This window comes from Cyprinus carpio, chromosome B24 (assembly GCF_018340385.1).
Source record: "Cyprinus carpio isolate SPL01 chromosome B24, ASM1834038v1, whole genome shotgun sequence".
In the NCBI taxonomy this organism is placed as follows: Eukaryota; Metazoa; Chordata; class Actinopteri; order Cypriniformes; family Cyprinidae; genus Cyprinus; species Cyprinus carpio.
In genome coordinates this window covers 21295669-21320147 of record NC_056620.1, presented here as the reverse complement: position 1 = coordinate 21320147, position 24479 = coordinate 21295669, and the positions used below count along the sequence as shown (strand labels likewise).

Here is a 24479-nt window from a genome sequence, read left to right as displayed (position 1 = left end):
GGTAAATACAAGACAAAAAAACTATAGCTGCCAAAACAGATCGTATATAATTGACTAGACTAGAAATAGTCTTTCGTGGAAAGGTGGATATGTTTTATAGGAAGGAGGTGAAGTGTCTGTGTGTGTCTCCATCTGCAGGCCAATCTGAAGAAGTTTCTGGATTATGTTTATGCCGGAGCAGTGGAGAAGCTGAGTAAAGCTCTGGAGAAAGGACTGGACCCCAACTACCACGACACTGAGAGCGGAGGTGAGACTGTGTGAAGGCTCAGGAATCATTTGGGAGTCTCCAAATGGTACTTTTGAAAATATGACTAGACAAACTTAATTGCAGCTTTCAGAAAACTGTTTTTTTTTTTTGAAAACTTTTGTTTTCTCTTCATTTGTTAACATTACTTAACTACACTAGTTAACATGTACAAACGAAGAAAATACTTCTAAAGCATTTGTTAATCTTAGTTAATTTCAGCTGTTACTAAAACAGTATTAAAATCCGACTTTATTATCTGTTAATATTATTTAATGGACCAGAGTTAACCTGAGCTAATGATGGAGCAGTTTTATTAACTAATATTAAAAAAGATTATTAAATGCTGTAACAAATGTATTACTTACTGTAAGTTAATGTCGATACATTAACTAACATTATCTAATAGGACCTTATTGTAAGGTTAATTGCCCCCACATGTATTTGTTAATTGACATTTAGATATATATATATCTATATATATATATACTGTATATTTTTTATTTCAGCAATTTGCCAAAGCAACATTTCTCATTTTCGTTTAAAAATACTAAAAAAACTAAAACTAAGTAAAGTAATGAATACATTTTTTTTTGTTTTCACTTTCATTCTAGTTATTAAAGTTTTAATAATTTTCATTTTTGTCATTTTTATGTTATTATTTTTTACCATATTAAAAAATTATAATAAAAATGACAAAACAACAACAACAACAAAATGAGTAAAACACTTTAATAAAATTTAAGTGAAAACTGTAAAAAATAAAAATTTTAATTAAAAATATTTACAAAAACTGTAGTAGTATAGCATTGATACTAAAATAGCACTGGCCTGGAGGTTAGATCTATTTTTTTTTTTTTTTTAATGTAGTTATGTTATGGTAGATGTAGATTCGAATGAAAAATATGTTTTAAACCTTTGGCATTTTTACAGTTCAGATGAGCGTCATTGTGTGGCCAACATTTCCCTGTTCACAATCTCCTCATTACACTGACCTTAGACTCAAAAGCTCATAATGTTGCAATGATGAGCCTGTTCTCGTGATCTCTTGTGCTTTTCATTTAAAGGATGCTTTTTATTTGATGTGACATTCAATGCACTAATTGCAGCGACGTTTCTGGAATAAGCAGGAGTTCAGTATTTTGAAATTATGCTTTATACTATACAGGTTGTTTCAAAGCAGCTTCACTTCAGCAATAAAATAGGAAACGCTTTACAAAATGAAATGTTTTACAAAACGATGATGTAAAACTAAACTAAAAACTACAAAGGTGCCCAATTAAATTTTTAAATGTTTAAAAAATATTTAAGTGTTAAACGTTAAATAAAATAAATATTTAAAATAAATAAATAAATAAATAGTGCAACATTTCTCATTTTCATTTAGATTAGGTTAAAATAATACAACAACAACAACAACAAAAAAACCTATAACTATAAAATATAACTAAACTAAAAAATGTTAAAAAAAAAAAAAAATCTGTTAAAAGTGATAAAGTAATTTTGTACAGAAAATGATCAAAACTAAACTAAAATCTATAAAGGTGCCCCCCTCAGTTTTTTATTTTATTTTATTTTATTGCATTTTTTTTCAGTGCTTTTAATTCGGTGCATTACAAGCTGTTTCTTTGAAGTTTACAGGCAAGTCCGAAATGAAAATAGGTTCCACGCCATTTTTTTTTTTTTTTTTTTTGAGTGTGTGTTGCCTGTTAGTCTTAAATAAAGCTGTTCTTCTGTAGCTGTCGTGTCAGCGTGTGTTTCCTTCTGGTTTCTCAGAGACTCCTCGGACTCTGGCGGTTTGCAGGTCAATCTGAGCGTGGAAGGGATTCGAGTTCTGGTGCTGACAGGGGCTCATGTGGATTTTAGATCCAGAGACGGATTCACAGCCCTCATAAAGCAGTCAGAGCGCACAACCAATCCGCGCTGATGGTACAAACACATGCAGTTCACTCACAGCATGATAGACGAAATGCATTTAAAGGAATAGTTCACCCAAATTTGCTGAAAATGTACTCGCCATCAGACCCTCAAAGATGAAGATGAGTTTGTTTGTTCATCAGATTTGGAGAAATGTAGCATTGCATCACTTGCTCACCAGTGGATCCTCTGAAGTGAATGGGTGCCGTCAGAATGAGAGTCCAAACAGCTGATAAAAACATCACAATCATCCACACAACTCCAGTCCATCTATGATGAGTCACTAAACACGAGTCCTCTATCCATAATATTGCTTTATACAGTGGAAAAAGTCATCTTGTCTGAATTCAGGAGAGAAATCTGCACAGATCAAGCACTGGTTTACAGTCCAAAAACAGCTCTAAACAAATATGGGCACTGGATTTTGATGTGATAGACAACAGGAGATGGGCTTTTTCACTGTAGGAAGTGTTATTATGGTATTATGGACTATTTGGGCCAGAAACAATAGATACAGTAATAGTTAAAAAACGTGTAACGATGGATTGTGGTTCCTTACACCACGCAGCTTTCAGCCTCACAAGACATTAACTAATAATGGACTGGAGTGGTGTGGATTACTTGTGATGCTTTTATCAGATGTTTGGGACTCTGATTCTGACGGCACCCATTCACTGCAGAGGATCCACTGGTGAGCAAATGCTACATTTCTCAAAATCTGTTTCCATGAAGTAACAGACTAATTTAGGATGAGTGAATTGTCAACAAACTTTTATTTTTGGGTGAACTATATCTTTAAACACCATTTGGCTCCATTTCATTTACAGGTTAAATTGATGGTGACAACTGCAAAATATTGATTAGTGCATCTTTAATCGGCTTAATTGTTTTTGCATAACTCTTCATTTGATCCCAGGCGCTGCTGTCTTTGGGAGCTTCTCCAGATTATCCAGACCGCTGTGGACTGACGCCGCTGTACCACTCGGTGCTGACGGGGGGCGAAACGTCCTGCTGTGAAACTACGTCTGCTGTACTACAGACGCACAGCTGGGCGTCTAGACGAGACACGGCTGGGACGAGTCACACCAGGTGTGTTTACTGTCTTCAACACAAAAAGACCCAATACATGTCAAAGCTGTGAGTATATGTGTGCATGCGTGTGTTCTGTTTACATAATTCTCTCTCTCTCTTTTTTTGGTTCTCTTTTCATTTCTCTATGTGACCCACAATATTTGTGACCCTGGACCACAAAACCAGTCATTAGGGTAGATTTAAACCATTTGAAAATCTAGAATCTGAGGGTGCTAAAAACATAAATAAATAAATAAAATAAAAAAACAAATATTTAAAAAATCGACTTTACAGTTGACCAAATTAAGTTCTTAGCAATGCATATTACTAATCAAAAATTAAGTTTTAATATATTTACAGTAGGAAATTTACAAAATACCTTAATGGAACATGATCTTTACTTAATATCCAAATTATTTTTGGCATAAAATAAAAATCAATCATTTTGACCCATACAATGTATTTTTGGCTATTGCTACAAACATATTACCCCCAGGAGACTTAAGACTGCTTTTGTGTTCCAGGGTCACATTTTTAATAAAAAAATGTGTGTTTTGCTACATTAGATGACTAGAAAATAGTAGACTCAAGTATTCAAACATGGATTTCTTTCATTGTTTGAATTTTTTTTTTTAAATCTTCGCCTTTTGTTTCTAACCACCTGTGCATTTTTGTTGCATGTTTCATTCATCCGGGTCATCATTGTGTCTTTAATTTGTAAGCGCCTGGACCTTTGTTCATACCTCTGCTGAAGTTTCCATCAGATGCAGGGATCTTTAACTTGAACCTCATACACAGCAAATTTAAAAATTGCACTAAAGGCAAGTATACAGGTATCAAGTTAATACGCCTAATTACGCAGTTGTTTTTAAAACGGAACGAGAAAATGCTCCTTGCTTCAGTATATTTTGTTGCGAACTCAAACTGTATATACAATAAACTCAGCAAGCCTGAACTTGTTTCCAAAACCCTCATTAGAAATAACTGAAATTCCTGGCTGGAATAAAATAAAAGAGGAAGTGCTATCAAATGAAAAATAACTATCAGATGTAGAGAAGGATAATGAAAATTGCTTTGGCAACTAACTGAAATTATATTTATTTATTTATTTTTTCTATTATTGGGTATTATTTCTATTTAATAAATAAGTTAATTAATTATTCTGTATATCCTGTATTTACTTATTTTGTACAGCACTTTGGGACATTCTGCACTTTTAAAAAGTGCTTTATAAATACATTTGATTTTGTGTGATTTAATTTTGAAGGAATAAATACTAAAATTAAAGCTGAAATGAAATTAATTAAACTCTATAGATATTTTTTGAAAAAGGATAAAAATGATAATCGCACATAGTAAACTTAATTCTAAACTAGATAATACAAAAAATATTACTCTCCAAAATGGCACTATAGGGGATGCTCCTGAGACAATGAATTGTTGAATAAAGTCGTTATTTTTTGTTTTCTTTGCGCACAAAAAGTATTCTCGTAGCTTCGTAAAAATTACGGGGTGAACCACTGTCTCACATGGTCCTGACCGCTATGTTTCTGAGAATCTTGATCGTTCAGTATGGGAGGGTCAGAGAGCTCTCAGAATTGGCATCACAAATATCTTAATTTGTGTTTCAAAGATGAGCGAAGGTCTTACGGGTTTGGACCGACACGAGGGTGAGTAGCCATCTTGACACGAATTTTTCAGTTTTGGGTGAACTATCCCTTTAAGTACTAAAATTACTAAATGAAATCTAAAATACACAAAAGTGCTGTAAAATATTTACAGACTAACAGTGGATAAAAATGCCTTATCTAGCACATAATAAAATTACTAAAACTTAATGACTATAAAAATATTAATACAACTGCATAGGAACACTGCCTTCTGCCGAGTATGGACACTTCTAAAAAATTTAGTCCTTGCTGTCCGTAAGGTTGTACATATTGCCTAATCCAGGTCAATCCTGAAGAAATCATGTCAGAAGCTGTGATTAAGCAGATGTTTTATCCAGTAACACTTATCACAGTTCATGTTTTTCCTGCAGTTAAGTGCTTTGCTTTAAGGCACAACAGTTGATAGCGCATGGCATGACCTTCCAGCCACATCGCTCTGAGATATAACCGCTACACCCCCCAGTTGGCGTCATGAGGCTCACTGGCTGCTTCTAAGTCAGCAAAACCCACCGGAGTCTTGACAACCACATGAATCCTGCAGGCCAATCAGTACAGTACAGACGAATGGAGAACAGCGGTCTAGGGGCTTCTGAATCATCTGTCAGACACTGTCCAGAGTCCCTCCGCTGTCTGCTTCTCTCTCCTCTCCATAGATCAGACATGAAGAGGCGTTAGGAGAGGGTTGAAGTTCACAGGTACCCATCTCTCATCTCTCATTTCATTCATCGTCTTCTCCTGCTTAATTCTGTCTGGTGCCCTGGTTTTAACACACTTTCTCTTTTAAATTGCTCTTTACAATTCTCTGCTCTTTTCTCGCTTGCTCTTCCTTTCTAAAGCTCCTGCTTAGAATGTCCCTCAGTATGATTGCTAAGCGTGCTGGGCTAACAAACATGGCTGAATATCTGCAGTCTTGCCCATACCTCCGACAAGTACCATGCCGTTCCCCCCCACATCAATGGTACCATGGTTACGAGTCCACAACGACTCGGAAGCGACATGGATACTAATGTATTATATATCTTCCTACTGTAAATGCGGCTTCCAGCCCATTGGGTAAAACATTCGGAGAAATGAAAGTCAAGCTTCTTCACATGATATGGGCTTTTCAATGATCAGTAAGAATTATCTAGAGGAGCAGAGCAGGTTAGTGCAGTTACAGCAAACATAAAACCATCAGGAACTGGGTGTGGTAGTCACCTAAAATAATGTGTAACGGAGATAAAAACCAAAACATCGTTCAGACAGCTGCCAAGGCAGCAAATTTAAAAACTGTAATAACGACTACATCGAAGAACTAGCAAATTTGCTTTTTTATGAGCAAACGCATAAAAAATGTAAAAACATTATTACGGTAAATTTGATTATTATATATAAGATAATATAATATAGATAACAATACGTTTCATGAGACTTAATGCGGGACCAGAGTTGTCAATATTATAAAAACTAAACAACTAAACTTTAAAACAATAAAAAAAAAAAGAAAATAGTTAAATTAAAATTAATAATATAAAAATTAAAACTAATGTCAATACAACTCTGTACTAAAAACTCAAGTCACCGCGATACTAAAAGTAATTACCGGGCAGAGTGGTTGATGTATAAAAAAAACATAAACGAACACAATATTTAGAAGAACACATAAAAGAACAAGTACTAAAACTTTATAAATAAATAACTAAAACAATAAAAATTACTAAATCCATAGACCAACACTTAGTAAATGTATTAACAATATATCAAGTATTTACTATTAAAAATATATTGGATCAGAGTGTCCAGTATAAAAACACACAAGACTACTACAATATTGAGAAACACATGAAATTGTTGCATTAAATTAAAATGAAGTGGATAATAGTAAATACGAAAAAGTAATTCACAATCGAAATTAAAAGCAGATGGTGGTAATACGGTACTATTTATTCATAATCACTAATAATGTTAATTTGAAAAAACAAAAAAAAAAGGATAGAATATGCGGCATCATCAAGTTCGGGTCAATAGGAAAGATGCCAAGAATACCCCGCCACTCAGAAAGACATGGCACTTTCTGACCTGGCTTGCCTTTTTTTGTTTGACTGTTCCTATCTGATTGTTCCTTGTTCTTCTGGAAGCTTTTTCTGGATTTGCGTTCTTGTTTCGTTAACCCCTCTGTTTTGGGTCACACTCAACTCCTGGGCGGGGCCAGCAACGATTCGCTCAACACGTAGAACACCGTATGTTATATGGGGAAGACCAACCGCTCCCAAGAATGCATAGGAAACCCGGCCCTACCACAGACCAATAGGCCTTTTAACAACAAGGGAAGCTGACAGAGGCGGACGGTAAATACGACGGTGACACTGGGGATGGAGCTATTTATCAATAGTGTAGGCCCGTCTATGGGAAGTATTCAATAACATAGTAGTTTTTTACAATAGGTTAGTCTATCGTTCAGTTTTCATTCAATTTTTTTTGTATTTTTGTAAATAAAAACTAGTTAAAGTTTAGGGATTATTGGGTTCAAATTTTTTTGTCCCGTACATTTATGGGAAAAGTTAGCTTTTTTTTCCGTTTTTTTTTTTTTTTTTTTTGTTTTTCTCAGCGTTATTTTAGGATATTAATATTTATTATTTATTATTTGGGGTTCTTAAAAAAGTCTTAATTCACAGATCCAGGCCAAAGACTAAGGCCTTTGAAAGGTCGTAATCCATGTAAGTCTTGGCATTACATGTTGAATACCTTGCCAACCACGAATACCTTCATCCGCATTTTGGTTCTTGTTCCCCCAACACCAATATTCCTTAATATCGGATAGTATACATTCTACGTATAGGTAGGCAAATGAAGACTTAAGCCTATGCGTTTTCCCTGAGTAAAATTGACCCCAAATTTCAGTGAATTTATGTGTGAAAACAAGAGGAGCACATAGTCTGTCAATGGAGAAGGAATGGGGTTAGCCTATCCCCGTGAATGAAAGAGGTAGATATTCTGCTTCTGACCAACGGGCACACCCAGAAAATCAGCTCCCCCCAAAAATACCACTTCTTTTCCCTTGGAATTTTGATTTAAGATTCTCGTTTGTTCCACCAAGGAGAGCTGCGCCGGGTCCGTACTGTTACCGCTGAGGAGCCAGGAAGGAGATAAAGAACAAAACAGCGGCCCTAACACCCCGTTCCAGGTATCTGTGTGCTATGGTTTTAAATCAACATGGAATTAATGTTTTGGTACGTTCATGTGGATGTTTCACCACTGTACGAAAAATAAGGCTAGCCAAAACAATGACATGTAATATTAAAAAAAAAAAATAGTCCAGTGCAGTTTCCTCCTTAGAATTTTTGCAACAATTGTCCCTCATATTAAAGCTTGCGTGGCGGCACCGCCTTTTTGCCAATACTGTTTTGTGTTGGCAGGTTGCGGTGAAGGTCTGGACATTTTTGGAACTCGGAGAACTCATCAAAAAATACAAGGCTGCCGATGTTGGTAAGTGCACATTTTAAGATATTCCGTAAGGTCTGAAAGAAATGATAAAGTAAGTCCCATAGCTTTCCCTACACAACATCTTAGCATGTGCCAACATTGAGTGTGCTGCCTGCAAAAAAATATCTTATTTTGGGTGGGCTACAACTGTACGGGCAGGAGGCACAAGGGTCTTTCATAGCAGAAGCCATAAATCCAATCATCGCGTTGTGACAAGCTAAATGAAAACTGTAGGTAAGTAAAAAATAAAAAAATTGTAAAAGAATAAAGTGTCGCTTTAACAGTCATTGAAATATAAAGCTAACACAAAAAATAAAAACATAAACATTAAAAATGATTAGATGAAAAAATTAATAAAACGTACAAAAAAAACTCTCGGAAAAAATCTTACATAAACAGTTCCAAATAGCAATATATAAATATATATATATAGATATAATATATATATATCTTATAACAGATGTATATTTGAAGATGTTCGGAGTTGTATTGCTCACCACCACTGCTTTTTTTCCAGTTTGCGGGCCGAGGTACGTCCGTTTCTGTGTCAAATCGCTTGCCCTGTGTAAGCACTCCTGGAAAGGCAGTTGCCTAGGTAGGGACATCAAGGGCAGCGCAGGAGGGTTTGTGGAACCTGCCGCACTCATAACCGCTTCTGGCCTTCCGCGTCTCTCTAATCGTTTATTTATTATTACCGCTCAGGTCCATTTTAGATAGACTCCCACCAAAGACGGCTCCTCTCGTGAGGGATGGTAGGGTAAGTCAAAGCCCGCACAGCCGGCCTCAGGCATTCTCCACTCCGCTGCGCAGTGGCCAAGAGCGAGAACACTGGGGACGACGCTCATGGACTCACCGTAGGGCTGCCCGACGGCCTGCCGCCAGCTATTGCCACCTGCGCCGTAGGCGTAGCACGCACCTCAACCTCCTAGCTTGGCCAGCAGGGGACAAACGCCAGCCCAGACATCAGTCCGCAAATCATGCCTTTGCTCTGCCTTCCAGATCAGACGCAAAAGCGCGCCGGCCTACTTTTGCGTTGAGGAGCTCCAGCCAGTCCCCCCGATAGGCCGGACCCGATCCCCGGTCCGCGGGAGAGAGTGAGGACGAGGACCGGAGGAAAGGCAGCAAAAAACAACGAGGGAGGCAGGGGTGATTGTAGTTAACCAACGTCTGTTCTCTTGGGTGTGACTGTTGTTGACACACGCCGGCTTGGGATTATGAGGGGCTATCTGCATTCTCTGACAGGTTTGAGGATTATTGAGGCTCAAAGTTTTTGGTTTTGTCCATAGACTTCTGCTAGATCGAACCCTTTTTTTTTTTCTAACAAAAACAAAAGTTTCAAAGTGTACAACAGCTTACCAAAGAAGCATTGCGTTGTTTCAATAAATTGGTAAAAAAAGAATAGGTTGAGAGACTCCCTTTTGTAAAAATGTCAGATAGGCCGTTACAATTTTAAGGCGACGCATTGGATTTGGTGAGGATTGTCAAAATGAAAATCGGGAAAAGAAAGTTTTTAGTGGTTTGTCACCGTTTTTGCAGGTTACAAATAAAAGGTCCCGAACACCCCTACGTTTAGAAACCTGATTTAATGTAAAAACGAGCATGTTATCTGAAGGAAACACTTCGCTAAAATAGATACCTTCACTTAGCATTTAAAAATACACAAATAACACAACAAATGCCTAAATCAGAATAAAAAAATTATGAATAAACTTTTAAATGTAAAAGACTAAAAAAAAGAATACACTAAACCGAAATTATAACTGGAATACAATGAGATGTAAAACATAATTTCTTAAATATCTGTCATAAAGGAGCTTTTAAAATAGCGCTTTATTAGAAAAATCGAAAATGAAATAATCTGGATGGGAGTTTTAAGAAATAACACACCGCCAAAGTGCAGTTAATAAAGGAAGGTATAATTACTAATGCGAGGTACGAATTACTAGGCAGTTGACGGTTGCTCCGTCTAATAAATGCGGCTACTTAAATTAAAGAAACAAATGGAACGTAGCAGAAAACTAAATATGTTCACAATCGGATATGTCCTAGAAAGACATTGTGGCTCTAGTTTGACTGATGTAATTATGTTTTACTATTTTTGAAAGTGGACAGGGTGATATTAAATTTGATTTCAGGGGAGGCGTGGGGTTGCGGCGGGGGTGCTGGGGGGGAATGTGGGTGGTGGAAAAAAGTGGGTGGGGGATGATCGGTGGAAAGCGAGCGGAGTGCGAGGGGAACCGGCTAGGAGATGATTCGAGCAGGTTGGCCCGGCTATGTATTGCCAGTTCAATCATGTTGATGCTTCGGTGAGAGGAGGGCCAGTTAATTGGACAAATAACATTGCGCAGTGTCGGTGGGGAAGTTGTGGGGGGAATCAAAGAAGTATGTTGGATCTCTGCAGGACGCGGAAGAGGCAAGCGAGTAGAAAGAACAGGGTAATTCTGTGACAGGAGGAAGGCGTGCGAGTACCTGGGGAGAGTACTGGGAATCGATTGATTATTGTAGCCCTGGGTCTCTTTTTTTTTTTTTCTCTGGACAAAAGCTGCAGCAGTGGGGGAAATTTAAGGAAGTTTAGTTACTTGATGATGACAAGGTGCCACCGGAGCTTCGGACTGGGGAGAAGAGTGACAAGGCTACTGAACGCTCAGCAGGCCGAAAGCAACACCAAACCAGGAGCAGCGCCTGCCAGTATGAAGCCCAGTTGCAAAACGATGGAAATGAGAAATCACCTTAGGGTGTCATAGATGATAAATGTATTTCTCAGGTGCCCCGGGATGTGATTACGTTTGTTTATCTTTCAATGGACAGCTGGTCATTTGATGTTTCAGTGCTGGTAAAACCTCCCGTTGGTGAAAGCGAACAAAATCTGCCAACCTGGTCAGGGAACGTTTCCAGGTCAAAATTGGGTGACAAAACCCATCAAAGAAAATGGAAAAAAAAAAACTACTTTTGTGTTTTTTCTTTGTTCAATGGACACATTACGCAATGTTTAAACCATTATGTAAGATAAACGTGAAAAACTGAAGGTTGGTGGTGGGGCATATGCCTTTCATAAAGTGAAAATATAAACAAAAGCAAACCAACAAACAAAAAAACAATGTGTGGTGGTTATATGTCTAAACAGAGGAAGATATACACGATATCACATAGTATATATATATAATATATATTATTGTATATTATTTATATCGATATAAAATATGCTAGAGAATATCGATAAGTATCAGATTGTCAGTCAAAAATAAATGCAAAACTAAAGTGTTTATCGTAATGTTTGGCACTTTAAAAGATATATTTTCAGTTTACTTTTTTAAATTTTAACTTATGATATATTGCGGGATGTAAAAAAAAATGTTTTTGTTTTTGGTGTGGATTGCCTTTAATTACTTGAAATTTTTTTTTTTTTTGAAAAAAGCAAACAGCAAACAAAAAATACAATGTTTTTTGTTGCTTGCTTTTTTTAAAAAATTAAAATTAAATTCTATATAATGTATCTATGTATATATATAACTCAGATCATAAGTAAATTGTGCAAAAAAAAAAGTTGCAAAGACTTAAAGGTTCTGGAATGCATTAAAGTCAATGTGAAAGGTAATGTGTATGGTATTTATTGTCATTTCCATTTTTGTTTTTAATTGATATTTTCGAGGAGCAAACTTTGTCTGGTCGTTTGTTCGGTTTGTGGTTGGTCTTGAGAGGCGTGAATCACAGACGGTAGTTTAGCGTATAGCCGTTTGTGAACGTTTCACCTCCACAGTAGCTGTGTGCAGGAGGTGCATGAACATCGGGGTGACTTTACAGCCAAAACCACTTGCATAGAGAAACCACAGAAAATATCAGTTGATTATATGGACGGGTTTTTAAAGTGTACAATACTTGCTCAGATACTTACATCTATAAATTGTGGTGTTTTTATATGTTAAAAACTGTCAGCGTTGTTGATTTCGTTGCTCTTCTTAGGTACATTACAGAAGCTCTGACTCCCACTATTTTGCACGTCGCTGATTTGCTCTGTTCGGCTTTGGCCAAAGCGCCACTCGCCATACTGAGTTAACTTCTTACTCAGTGGCCTCCTAAGAAAACCAAAACACTGTCCTATGCCTTACTGTACAAAGAAATCAATCACTCAGGCCTAAAACACTCACTCTATGGGCTCTATCCATTAGTACATTTGAAGTTATCAGAAGTGGATTCTTAAACTGTTGACGTTTCCGTGTGGTTCAGCCAGTCTTGAAATTAGTGGTAACATCCTGAAATTAATAGATTTTGTGAGGATTTGGTCCCACGTAGGTCAAATAATGGATGAGATCCAGATACTAAGGAGTATTGCCACTCACCAAATCATTGGAAAAATATCCTATTAACAAAGCCGAGGGCCAACATTATTCATTGGCACTAACGCAAAAAGTCACCCGCCCACACTCTTTTTTATGACCTTGGATGCGGCTACCAACTTTTTGCCTGTATGTTCACATTAGTGTATTCTGTATTTTCTGTCTGTCCCAGTATTATATTTTGTTTATTATTAGGGTTGCAAAAAGGTAGAAAATTTACAGTACATGTTGGAAATATTCCCAAAATTTTGGAAAACTTTCCAGGACTTTTGGAATTCCGGGATTTTTGAAATTTGAAATGTTCCACTCCTTTGCAACCTTGTATTATATATTTCTACATTTTAAATGATCTTTTATTCGTTTCATTTTAATTTGAGTTTATTTAAGTTGTTATTCCGTTCTATCAGTTATGCTTTTCTTGTAAATATTGTCAAGAAAGTGTTTTTATTAAACTTTATTTAGTTTTAATTTAGCATTTTGACGGTTTTTTATTGTAGGTTGTTATCTGTTTTCTTTTTTTTTTTTTTTTTTTTTTTTTTTTTATTTTGGTGATTTTAGTATTTAGCTTACATGTATTTATTGAGGCGTTTGTTTGCCAAAAATGTAAAGTATAAATTTATTGTGAGTTTTTGTCATTTTTATTCTTTTTTGTAATATTCTGCATACTTCTTCTGTAATATATTTTATATTTATTTCAGTATTTAGTTTTAGCATTTTTTAATATTAGCTTTTAAGATCGTTTTATGTTTGGTCATTTCTTTTTCAGTATTTTTTTTATATATTTCGATTTAGCTTTCTTCCCATTATATTTATTTCCTTTTTAGTTTTTAGTTATTTTAGTACTTCAGCTTAAAACATTTATTTCCATTAGTTACTAAAGGCACATTTCTAATTTCGATTTCATTTTTTTTAATCTAAATTTGTTACTTTATATTATAGTTTTTTGTATATTTCTGCATAGCTTTAACTTGTACATGTATTTAAGTATTAGTTTTTAGAAATGTTAGCAGTAGTTTAAGATTATGTTTATTTTTTTCTAGATTCTATCTTTATATATATTATAGTATATATATATATATATATAAAAAAAAAGATATATATATATATATATATATATATATATTATATATATATATATATGTGAACCTTGGACCACAAAAACCTGAATAAATAAATAATCTTTTCATTGATGTATGGTTTATTATGATCAGACAATATTTGGCCAAGATACAACTCATTTGACAATCGGGAAATGTGTGGGTGAAAAAAAAAAATCAAAATACTGAGAAAATTGCCTTTGAAGTTGTTCTAAAATGAATCATTAGCAATGCATATTACTTATCAAAAATTAAGTTTTGATATATCTACAGTAGGAAATTTACAAAATATCTTCATGGTACAGGATCTTTTCTTAATATCCTAATTATTTTGGCATAACTAAAGTCAATAAAGAGCACAACAGAAAGAAATAATGGATTATATAATTTCACCAAGGAAACACTTAGATACTACAACATAATCCAAGTTAATTACATCTAATTATATTTATATATAGATTTAATTTATATTAATTTATATTGAATAACTTAAATAAAATAAGTTTTTTTAGTTTTGAATCTAATATTTGGATTACTGAAAATGATTGTTAATAGGTTTATTTTAGTTAACAGCACTGGTGTGTCTGTGTCTGTTGTAGAGGAGGACAGAGGAAACGTCTCTACAGCGCTGGTTCCGGGGTCGCGGTTTGTGGCGACACTGCTCTCACTCTGCCTCACGGTGAGCGAGAGGTCAGCCCTCAGCAAAGGGGACAAGGTCAAAGGTCAGAAGTCTCTTTATGTCGTTTATCTTCAATTTAGCATTAACATGGAAGGAATATTTAAGGTTTGTTAAAGCTGTCAAACCCTCTCAGTGTTGAGTGTAGGTGAAGGGGGATTCTGGGAAGGAACAGTGAAGGGCAGAACAGGCTGGTTTCCTGCTGAATGTGTAGAAGAGGTACTGCCCCAAACCCAGGAGCAGCATACAGGTACAGCATACCAATCACACCTCAGCTCTCTGTAATATCTCAGATGTGTCTCTTAGATAACAACGTAGATACAGTGCAAATAAATGAGCCTTTATTTTAAGTCTCAACAGTCTCAAATGTGACCCTGGAGCACAAAAGCAGTCTTAAGTCTCTGGGGGTATATTTTGTACCCAATAGCCAACAATACACTGTACGGTTCAAAATTATTGATTTTTCTTTTATGCCAAAAATCATTAAGATATTAAGTAAAGATCATGTTCCATAAAGATATTTTGTAAAAATTTCCTACAGTAAATATATAAAAATTTACTTTTTGATAAGTAATATGCATTGCTAAAGACTTCATTTGGACAACTTTAAAGGCAATTTTCTCAATATTTAGATTTTTTTGCACCCTCAGATTCCAGATTTTCTATCTTATTTATTCCAGCTGTCAGATGACGTATAAATCTCAATTTCAAAAAATTTACCCTTTTGACTGGTTTTGTGGTCCAGGGTCACAAATGTCCTTTGATCCTTCAAAAAGAAATGTATATAGTACCTGTTGACAGCTCTTATAAAATAGAATAGAAGAAATATCTGAGTTGATACTTAAAATACAGAGAAATCCAGTTCTCCTGATCTATGAAAGATGAACGTCTGAGCGCTCGTATTTCTAAATGTGGACTTCTGTTCTACCTAAATGAAGCTATATGTAAGAACTATTGACAAACTGTAATTCTTAAAACACAATGGTGAATAATTTCATTTCTTTATGTATCCTTTTATTCTTTTCCGTTTTTGAGGATGTCCCCAAGAGCTTTTCCCCGTGGTGATTTGCCTTCTCACATAATCTCTGCACAGCACACGAATATGCAAAAATCACATCAATTTGAATAAATCACACTTCTACACTTTTTTACACAGATATACACGCCTACAGGTGCTAACAGTCGGACTGTGTGTGTGTGTGTGTGTGTTTCAGAGAGCCGCAGTGAGAAGGCAAAGAGGAAGGGGAGGAAGCTGTTCGTCATTAAACAGTAGGAAAGTCCGGTGGTCTTGAAGTGCCCAGTGGGAACAGTATGGAACTGTACAAATGTTATTTGGAGGGTTTCTATATTTAATTTTCTATGACAAATTTGTATGTGTTTGGTGTTTTGAAAATGTTTGTTTAATTGTAGGCAACATTTAACCACAGCTAAATTTATGAAATCTTATACAATTAAAATAAACTGTTTCTATTTGAATATATTGTTACAATGTAATCTATTCCTGGATCAAAGCTGTATTTCAGAATCATACTCCAGTCTTCAGTGCCAACATGATCCTTAGAAATTATTCTAAATTGCTGATTTTCTGCTCAAGAAACAGTTTGATTATGATCAGTGTTGAAAACAGTGTGCTGCTTCATATTTTTGGGTAAAACCATGGTTAAATATTTTCCAGGATTTTTTGATGAATAGAAAGTTCAAAAGAACTGCATTTATTTGAAATAAAAATCTTTGTAGCATTATAAATGTAATTATTGTCACTTTTGATCAATTTAATATCTGCATCTTTGCTAAGTAAAAGTAATTTAAAAAAAAATCTTAGTGCCCCCAAACTATTAGTTAATATTCCATAATTTCTAAAAGGTACTGTAGAAATAACAACTCTGTTAAAAACTCGTGTTAAAAACTTAACTGAAATTATTTTAAACCTAAAGTGGTGTCACAGTAGTTCTGTGCTTCTATACTAGAAGTTTTTCTAGATTGGCTGTGTGTGTGTGTGTGTGTGTGTGTGTGTGTGTGTGTGTGTGTGTGTGTGTGTGTGTGTGTGTGTGTATGTGCGCAAACGTGTGTGTAAGTATAAACTAAACCGCACATGTAGATCCAGTGAAATCTATCCATGGGTTTTGGTCAAGTGGATTCACCACAAAAAAGATTAGCGGCTGCTTCCTGTTTCAAACGCTTGCTGGCCAGTGCAAAACGCGAGTCTGCCTCCACTAGATCGGGTATACTAATGTCACAGCCACTTTCAAAAAAAATGACACAACAGTGTTTGGATCTGTGGCTCTCATGTGGAATATTAACACATGCGGTGTGAGCCCGCTGCTGTCTCTCTGCTGCCGTTCTCTTGTATCTCTGATCTGTCTCCTCACTCACCGCACCCTGTATCAGCTGAAGACAGCTCAGTTGAGGGATTGTAACATTGTGTGACATTCATTTGTGTGTGTGTGTTTGTGCATGTTGCATGGGGGTGTGTGTGTGAGACGTGTCAGTGAACATCATTAAAATGTAGCTGTCTGGATCATTGTTGCCATGCAGGGCGAGGTTCCGTCGGCATCTTAACCCAACTCATCAAAATCCCCCAATTTATTGCCGGCTCTGTATGAAAGGAATAGAACACCAAAAAAATGATTTTTTATTCAATTATTGAATTTGTATATAGGCTACTCACCCTTATATGGGGAACCGAATGTTGAGGCTTCATAATTTTGTGAGGAAACATGATAAAGATTTTTGATGAATAGAAAGTTCAAAAGAACTGCATTGATTTGAAATACATACTTTTGTAACATTGATAAATCTTTACGCTCTTTGATCAATGCAATGTTTTGTCCTTACTGATTATTTACTTTGGATAAAAAAGTTCTTACTACCGCACCGCAAAACTTTTGCACTGGTTAGTCATATTTACTCAGTATGCCCCAGTCTTCTGAAGTTATATGATGTTGGCTGATGAGGAAACACACTGTATTTAAATCATTTATTAACTGAAACCATTTGGCCCATCAAAAGCTCTGAAATCTCATTTCTGTTTGCGTCATTGAGAAATGCAGCCACAGATGGTTGCTGTGTTACTTTTAAAGACTTTATTGGTGTGTTTCAACCCTTTTCATCAGCATCAAACAAATTAGACTGTAAACCCAGAGATGTCAAGACCAAGACCAGAAAAAACACCATGAAAGTATCCCATAAAAGCAATTGAACGTTGATGCTTGAGTGATGTGAGTGTGGAGGTCATTATATTACTATATTCCTGCATGCATCGTGTGGCATCCCAAGAAAGGCTTTTGCCATCTTTGACACCAAACCCTGCTGTTATAAGAGAAAAAAAAATGATCAGTGGTTAACAATTTAAAAAAGGCATTTCAACAGCACAAACACTAGATCATTGCACCAGCAAATGGGTGGTGTGGATTATTAGGGGAATGCAGGGCATTTATTATATAATTGTCAAAAAAGCATAAATTGTAATATGGTCAATTTTGGGTCGGCATCATCATGATATAAGCTATTTGTTTACAACACAATAAAATTATACTGAAAACCAGTGTCAGTGACGTCAAACCCATTGCTATGATAGGAAAAAAATTATCAGTTCATATGAAAGCATTTATTGTAGCTCAACACAATAAAAAAGTATGTTTTGTAATGCATGGAGTGTGTCCATTCCCAGGCAAAAAAAATGCATTGTATTTTTATATAAAAATATGTACCCTGGAAGCAGTATTTGTAGTCACTCTGGATGAAAGTATCTTACAACCCATTAAACACATAAAATGTTGAACTTATATCTGCTTCTCATGACAAAACGCTATCAGAAGACTTCATGAGGCCACAGTATTATTCCATTTGAGATTATGTTTATGGTGTTTCTGGCACTTTTGTCTACAACAAAAAAACTGTAACCAGAAACCAGAAGCTATCAAGAAGTTTCTTTTGTCATCACTGACATCAAATCTTGCCATGATCAGAACAAAAATATCAATTAAAAATGAAGCATTCCTGTAGCTCATACAATAGCGCATGATGTTTGGCAATGCAAGTCAGTTCCTAGGCAATGCCCTTGACAATGCATTTTCAGTCGTGCTCCTGATGGCAACACTGTCGTTGTGACTTCAGGAGGCCACAGTATATGTGACAAGATGCAATTAAATAAGATTTCCATTGATGTATGGTTTATTATGGATAGGGACAATATTGCCAAAGACACACAACTATTTGAAAATCTTGGAAAATGTGCAGGGTTCGCAAAAAAAAAATCAAAAAATATTGAAAAAATAGCCATTACAACTTTGTCACAAATTAAGTTCTACAGCAATGCTATAGTGCTAATAAAAAAATAAGTTTTGATTATATTTACGGTAGGACATTCATTAAATATAGTTTATGGAACATGATCTTTACTTAATTATCCTAATAATTTTTTGGCATAAAAGAAAAATTTATATTTTTGGACCCATTACAATGGTATTGTTGGCTATTGCTACAAATATACCCCAAAGACTTAAGATGCTTTGTGCTCCAGGGTCACATATTTTTATGCTGTTTTGGCCCTTTATGTCTAAACAACAAAAACCAACCAGAATCCCGACAGCTGGCAAGAAATTACTTTTGGCACTTTTGGCTTTCTGCCTTTAAACACTGTTGCAATAGGAAGATTTAATCATTAAAATTGCGTATTCCTGTATCTCAACACAACATGAGCACAACCTTGCAATGAAATGGGTTCGATTTCCAGGCCAATGCATGCATTTCTACATAAAATATGTACCATTACTGCAATGCAAGGAACACTTTGGAATAAAAGCGTTCTGTCAGCTGCAATGAATGCAAATGTTAGCTTTCTGTCTGCACTTCCATGAGTTCAGGACTGGCCGCATTATGTCATTTACAGAGCTTTTAAATATTATAGCAGCTCACTGTTAGGCTTTCATTAACATGGTACAGAGCAGCATGAAACGGGTCTGGGCTAAAAACACCTCCATTCACGCTTGCCACGTTAGGAAAGAGAATCACACAGGTTTGAAACGAAGCACAGGATTTTGGTTTTTGAGTGGAACTATTCCTTTTAAAGCATGTTTCTCTCCACACTCGTTTCTTTCATTCTCTCCCTGTTCTTTTTCACACACAACCCTCCTACGTTATGTCTCTCTCTGAATGTCGCACAGTGATCTGAATGTTAGCTCTGTTATTAAACCCTCACTTTCTCTCTCTATATCTCCCTCCTCCTCCCTCGTTCTTAAGCGGTTGTGAGGGTCTGCTTTGCTCAGTGTGGCTCTCTCTCTTTCTCTCTCTCTCTCCTCCTCCTCCTCCTCTGGACTGTGCGCGCGCCTGAGAGAGAGAGAGACGAGGCCGGAGAGAGAGGGTGAGGAAGGCGGGACTCGAGGAGGGGGGGGACAGGACCATGGCAAATGGGGGGGGGGAAGGGGATAACGGACGAGAAGAGAAGGTGGATCGGAGGGATAAAGAGGAAAAAGAGAGGAAGAGAGAAAGACTGTCTTCGTCCCTCTCTCCCTCTCATCCTCATGGGCCCTCGCTCGGTTCCAAAGCAGGAACCGCAGCGGTCTGGGTCATTTGTACAGGTATCGGCTCAATGGCCTGCTACGTTTTTTTTATTGTCGCCGCTGCGGGGAGGAGGAGAGAGGAGAGAGAGGGGATGGAGGAGAGAGAGGCAGATGGATGCTTCTGACGAGGTCTGGTAGCAGGACAGACGTTGAGCGGAATCAATGTTTTCATATACAGTTATATAACATCTGCTATGTGCCTGTGTTGTGTGTTGTTGATTGTGTGAGTCATTAATGTCAAATCATACACCTCAAACCATCTAACACTCCCTCTCTTACAATACTTGTTATACTATATGTATCTATACGTGTGTATTTGAGTCGTGAATGTGGCCTGTCATTGTACACACGGCAGCAGCGACACGTCAGCGAAAACATTTTTTTGCTGTGTGTGCTGTGTGTGTGTGTTGTTGTTAGTGTTGTAAATGAGTTCTTTGACAGGTATTTGTGCGTTTTGAGTCATTGAAACGGGTATGAGTCACTTAGGGTGATGTATGTGTGTGTGAAAACACCAGTACATCATAGAAAGTTGTGATGCTGCGGAGGTTTGATCAAATTATGGCAGTGAACGCTGGTGAGTCTTGCTGGCGTATCGTCATTATGCAATCACCTATCTTTCCAATGTACACTGATTGTTACCGTAGCAGAGCATAATTAAAAAAATAAAACTCTCCTGGCCGGATTATGTACCGGGTTTGGATTACAATTCGAGACGGATCAACTTCTAGAAAATGGGCAAAGTTGTCATGTGAGGATTTTGTAAGGATATCATAATTGCAGTAAAAGGAAAGCATTCAGCTCAAGATAAAGGTGTTAAACTCCAATCTTCTTCAGTGGCGAAAACTGAACTTACTGTGGTTTTGCTGATAATCTGAATATTAATTTGTTTGCATGTTGTAATTCTCACATATATGGCATCAACCTTTGGTGTTGGCGGGGTACATTTTTAACTTTTTCTTTCAGTAGTAGGGTTTTTGGTTTGGTTTGGATTAATTTAGCTTTCGGTATGTAAGTCAGTTAAGTATGTGTTACAACAATATAGTATTATAGTGATGAATTGTGAATTTAAACTGTTGAATTTGTAAACTGTTGTGGTTGCTCCCGTACCGAACTATTTGTCATTTTATGCCTCACAATATTTTATTCCAACACAGATGCGATGTGTTGATTCTGTTAAAGATGGCATTTAAGTAGGAAAATGCTGCTGTTGGATTGGTTTACATTTTAGAGATGTAACAACTTGTTGTGAGGATTTTGTAATGGAAACGTAAGAAAAAAAATGTTTAGCTGAAGTTAAAAGGCTTGGGTTTGTCATAAGTGTTTTCTAATTAGTTTTATATAAGTCTGTTAATTAGCTAAGGAAATCTGGGTTTGTATTTGGTTGGAGAAATTCAGATTTTGTTCATTCAAAATTTTAAACATTTAAACATGTAAACATGTCATCTGCAGTGATTCATAGATTACTGAAAAATCTCTGATTACAAATTACATGGTGAAAATTGTAGTCAATAAAGTAATCTTGTTCTTTGTCCAGTTAATGTGCATCGCCAATTCTGTGGCTCGTCCGTAGTATTTCTGTGCTGTTTTGCCTCCGTGAGGATCTCCAGGATCATGGGGAACTTAGCAGTAATGACTGTTGAAGAAAAATAATGGACTGCAGTATCACAACTGATTCAGTTCATAAAAAAGAGACTTAATCAAGTCCTTGTTTTGTAGATTTAGTAAAATGAGAATCTTTTTATCAGCATAGGCAAATGTATGCCTCATTTTAGGACCCAAAGTGTTGGAATACATTATATAAAGGCTGTGTACGTGTTATAAACAGATGTTAAATTTACTTTAATGGTACAGGCTTATGTTCTACTTACATTAAGCAAACTGGCAATTTTATCGTTTTCTCAGCCAAAATGGAATGTTTGAAAAAGGTTTTTAGAATCTAAATGTCTTGCAGTTAATCTGTGTGGTAGTTCTTTAGCAAGTTACTAAGTACTGGCTTTACATTGTGCCTGCCATTGTAGCGTTGTGGTCATTGTTTTATCATCGAGCATATGAGAGCCTATGTTCATAATAAGAGCTGAGCTGACAGAACACAATGCTAGACCGTAACTGTCATTGTTTTTGCACTGAACTAGAACTGTACTCGTCTGCAAACTCCCATACGCTCACCATGGTAACCATAGTGTCCGCCAAAATACCATAATTAATACAATTGCTACTGTAAACCCAACATACTGTATATGACATTTCAGAATCATTTCTGTTTTTGTGCTTCAGCTAGAGGCTGTGTGTTGGAACATGGAAGCTCATTTCTGATTGGTCCAAGGTAATCAACTGGATTACCGGCCAAAATCAGCAAAAAAATTATTCAAAAATAGCTAGTAGATGTTCCAGTGGATTTAGGGCAATGTTCTTTTATACCAACTTTCTTATTGTGTATTTAACTATATATATATATATATATATATATATATATATAATATAATATATATTATCAGTATATATATAATAGATATATATATATATAGATATATATATATATATAGATATATATATAACGTAGATATATACATATATATACTATATATATATATATATATATATATTATAGATATATATATCATATATATCTATATAAGATATTATAATATTTTATTAATAATTCTTTTGTATTTTTATATTTGTTGTAATTTTTAAAGTATTAGGTCCATTTTCTTTTCTTGTTGAGGTTGTCCCTTTTTATATTTTTATTTTTTATATACGTCTGTATGGTTTGTATTTTTTGTTTCAGATTTAAGTACTTTTAGTGAATTAGTACTGACATTTACATAATGTTCCTTGCCAAATAACTGAATTTAAATATATATATAATATATATAGTTTATATATATATATATAGATTATATATATATATATATATATTATTGTATATAAGTTACTTTTCTTTCCATTTTGTTATAAAAAAAATAAATCATTTATGATTTTAGATTTAATTAACAATAATAACGCTGATTCAGGGTGATATTCTCAAATGACAAGAAAAAACAAAATTAAAAATTTAGCATAACAAAATAATCTTAAATATTTAAATATCAATATTTTTGTTGTTTGTGTAACTGGGATTTTTATTATTTTATTTTATTTTATTTTATTTTATTTTATTTTTCATTATTATTGATAATAGAAGTAATAATTTAAAATAATTATAATTATTATTAAATCTTTCATATGTCTATATATTTTACATCATGTTAAACTAAATGAAAATGAGAAATGTTGCCTTGGCAACTAACTGAAATGAAATAAGTTTTTATTTATTGATAGATCTGTTTTATAGTTTCAGTGAGCTACATTATCTCTGATCCAAACTTGATCCCATCAGAGGAACTTGTGTGCATCTTCGAGTCTTTCACATGAGCTCCTCTCTTTTCTCTCTGACAGTGACTACATCATAAAAGAGAAAACTGTACTTCTGCAGAAAAAAGACAATGAAGGCTTCGGTTTTGTACTCCGAGGGGCCAAAGGTGAGTGATGGACATCACTGGTTTGATAACCGAGCGCAGCATGACATAGACGGATCACGTCTGTGATTGTGATCTGTGATCTCCAGCCCAGACTCCTGTGGAGGAGTTCAGCCCGACTCCAGCCTTCCCTGCTCTGCAGTACCTCGAGTCTGTCGACGAGGGGGGCGTCGCGTGGAGGTCCGGCCTGCGGATGGGGGACTTTCCATGATAGACCTTACACCACCCACCACCACCCATGACCAAACCATATACAATACAAATTAAACAACACAATAAAATGAGTTTTTAATAGATAAAGAGCCATTGAAAGTTATAGCAGACCGAATGCTGCATCGATGAAAAGCCAAAACTAGTTTAGCAGTATAGTCTCCAGTCTGTGAGGTGTTGAACAAATCTTAACACCTTCACGGAGGTGATAAACCTCACTGAGATACTTGTGTTACCTACTTTAATTTGATTCTGGAAGAGAAGATGACGTGGATCTTGTGCTGCCTGTGTATGCCATCTTGACTGTGGTATTGCAAAATATATTTTTATTGATGCATCTCCAGACGCAACACCCTGCTAACAAACACCTTTACCACATGGTTCCCGGCTGGTTAATTTAAGTTTGTGAATCATGTTGAAACATTTTGAATCAAGTCTGATGAGAATGCTTAAGACACCCACTTGTGTTTCTCTCTCTTTCTTTAAACTGCAAATCAAATTTCCTTTCTTATATAATTGTTATTTAAATCTTCATTAATCTTTCTGAAAGTCACTTAAGTAGAAATAGAAAATGTAGAATATATACTTTCAAAAGTTAAGGGTTGGTAAGATTTTTTAAATTTTAAAGTTTAAAGCTTAAAGTCTATTTTGCTCACCAAGGCTGCATTTATTTGATGAAAAATATACAGTTAAAACATTAAAATTGTGAAATATTATTA

The 24479-nt window shown here is 35.6% G+C and overlaps 1 protein-coding gene and 2 long non-coding RNA genes across 3 annotated transcripts in view; all 3 read left to right on the top strand.

Annotated features, from left to right (window-relative positions):
* LOC109088575 (SH3 and multiple ankyrin repeat domains protein 1-like) overlaps positions 1-24479 on the top strand; it is a 54171-nt gene that overhangs the window by 18138 nt on the left and 11554 nt on the right. Inside the window, 12 exon segments of the mRNA XM_042752224.1 lie at positions 139-247; positions 1984-2099; positions 3078-3250; positions 5762-5831; positions 7979-8065; positions 8298-8367; positions 14395-14517; positions 14620-14721; positions 22307-22355; positions 23471-23553; positions 23640-23730; positions 24020-24068. Coding sequence (XP_042608158.1) covers positions 139-247; positions 1984-2099; positions 3078-3250; positions 5762-5831; positions 7979-8065; positions 8298-8367; positions 14395-14517; positions 14620-14721; positions 22307-22355; positions 23471-23553; positions 23640-23730; positions 24020-24068 — 1122 coding nt within the window.
* LOC122142300 lies at positions 14447-15714 on the top strand. The gene is made up of 3 exons (XR_006158505.1): positions 14447-14517; positions 14608-14721; positions 15686-15714. It is a non-coding gene; the product is annotated as an uncharacterized LOC122142300 (long non-coding RNA).
* Positions 20722-23694, top strand: LOC122142304. The gene is made up of 3 exons (XR_006158509.1): positions 20722-20780; positions 23471-23553; positions 23640-23694. It is a non-coding gene; the product is annotated as an uncharacterized LOC122142304 (long non-coding RNA).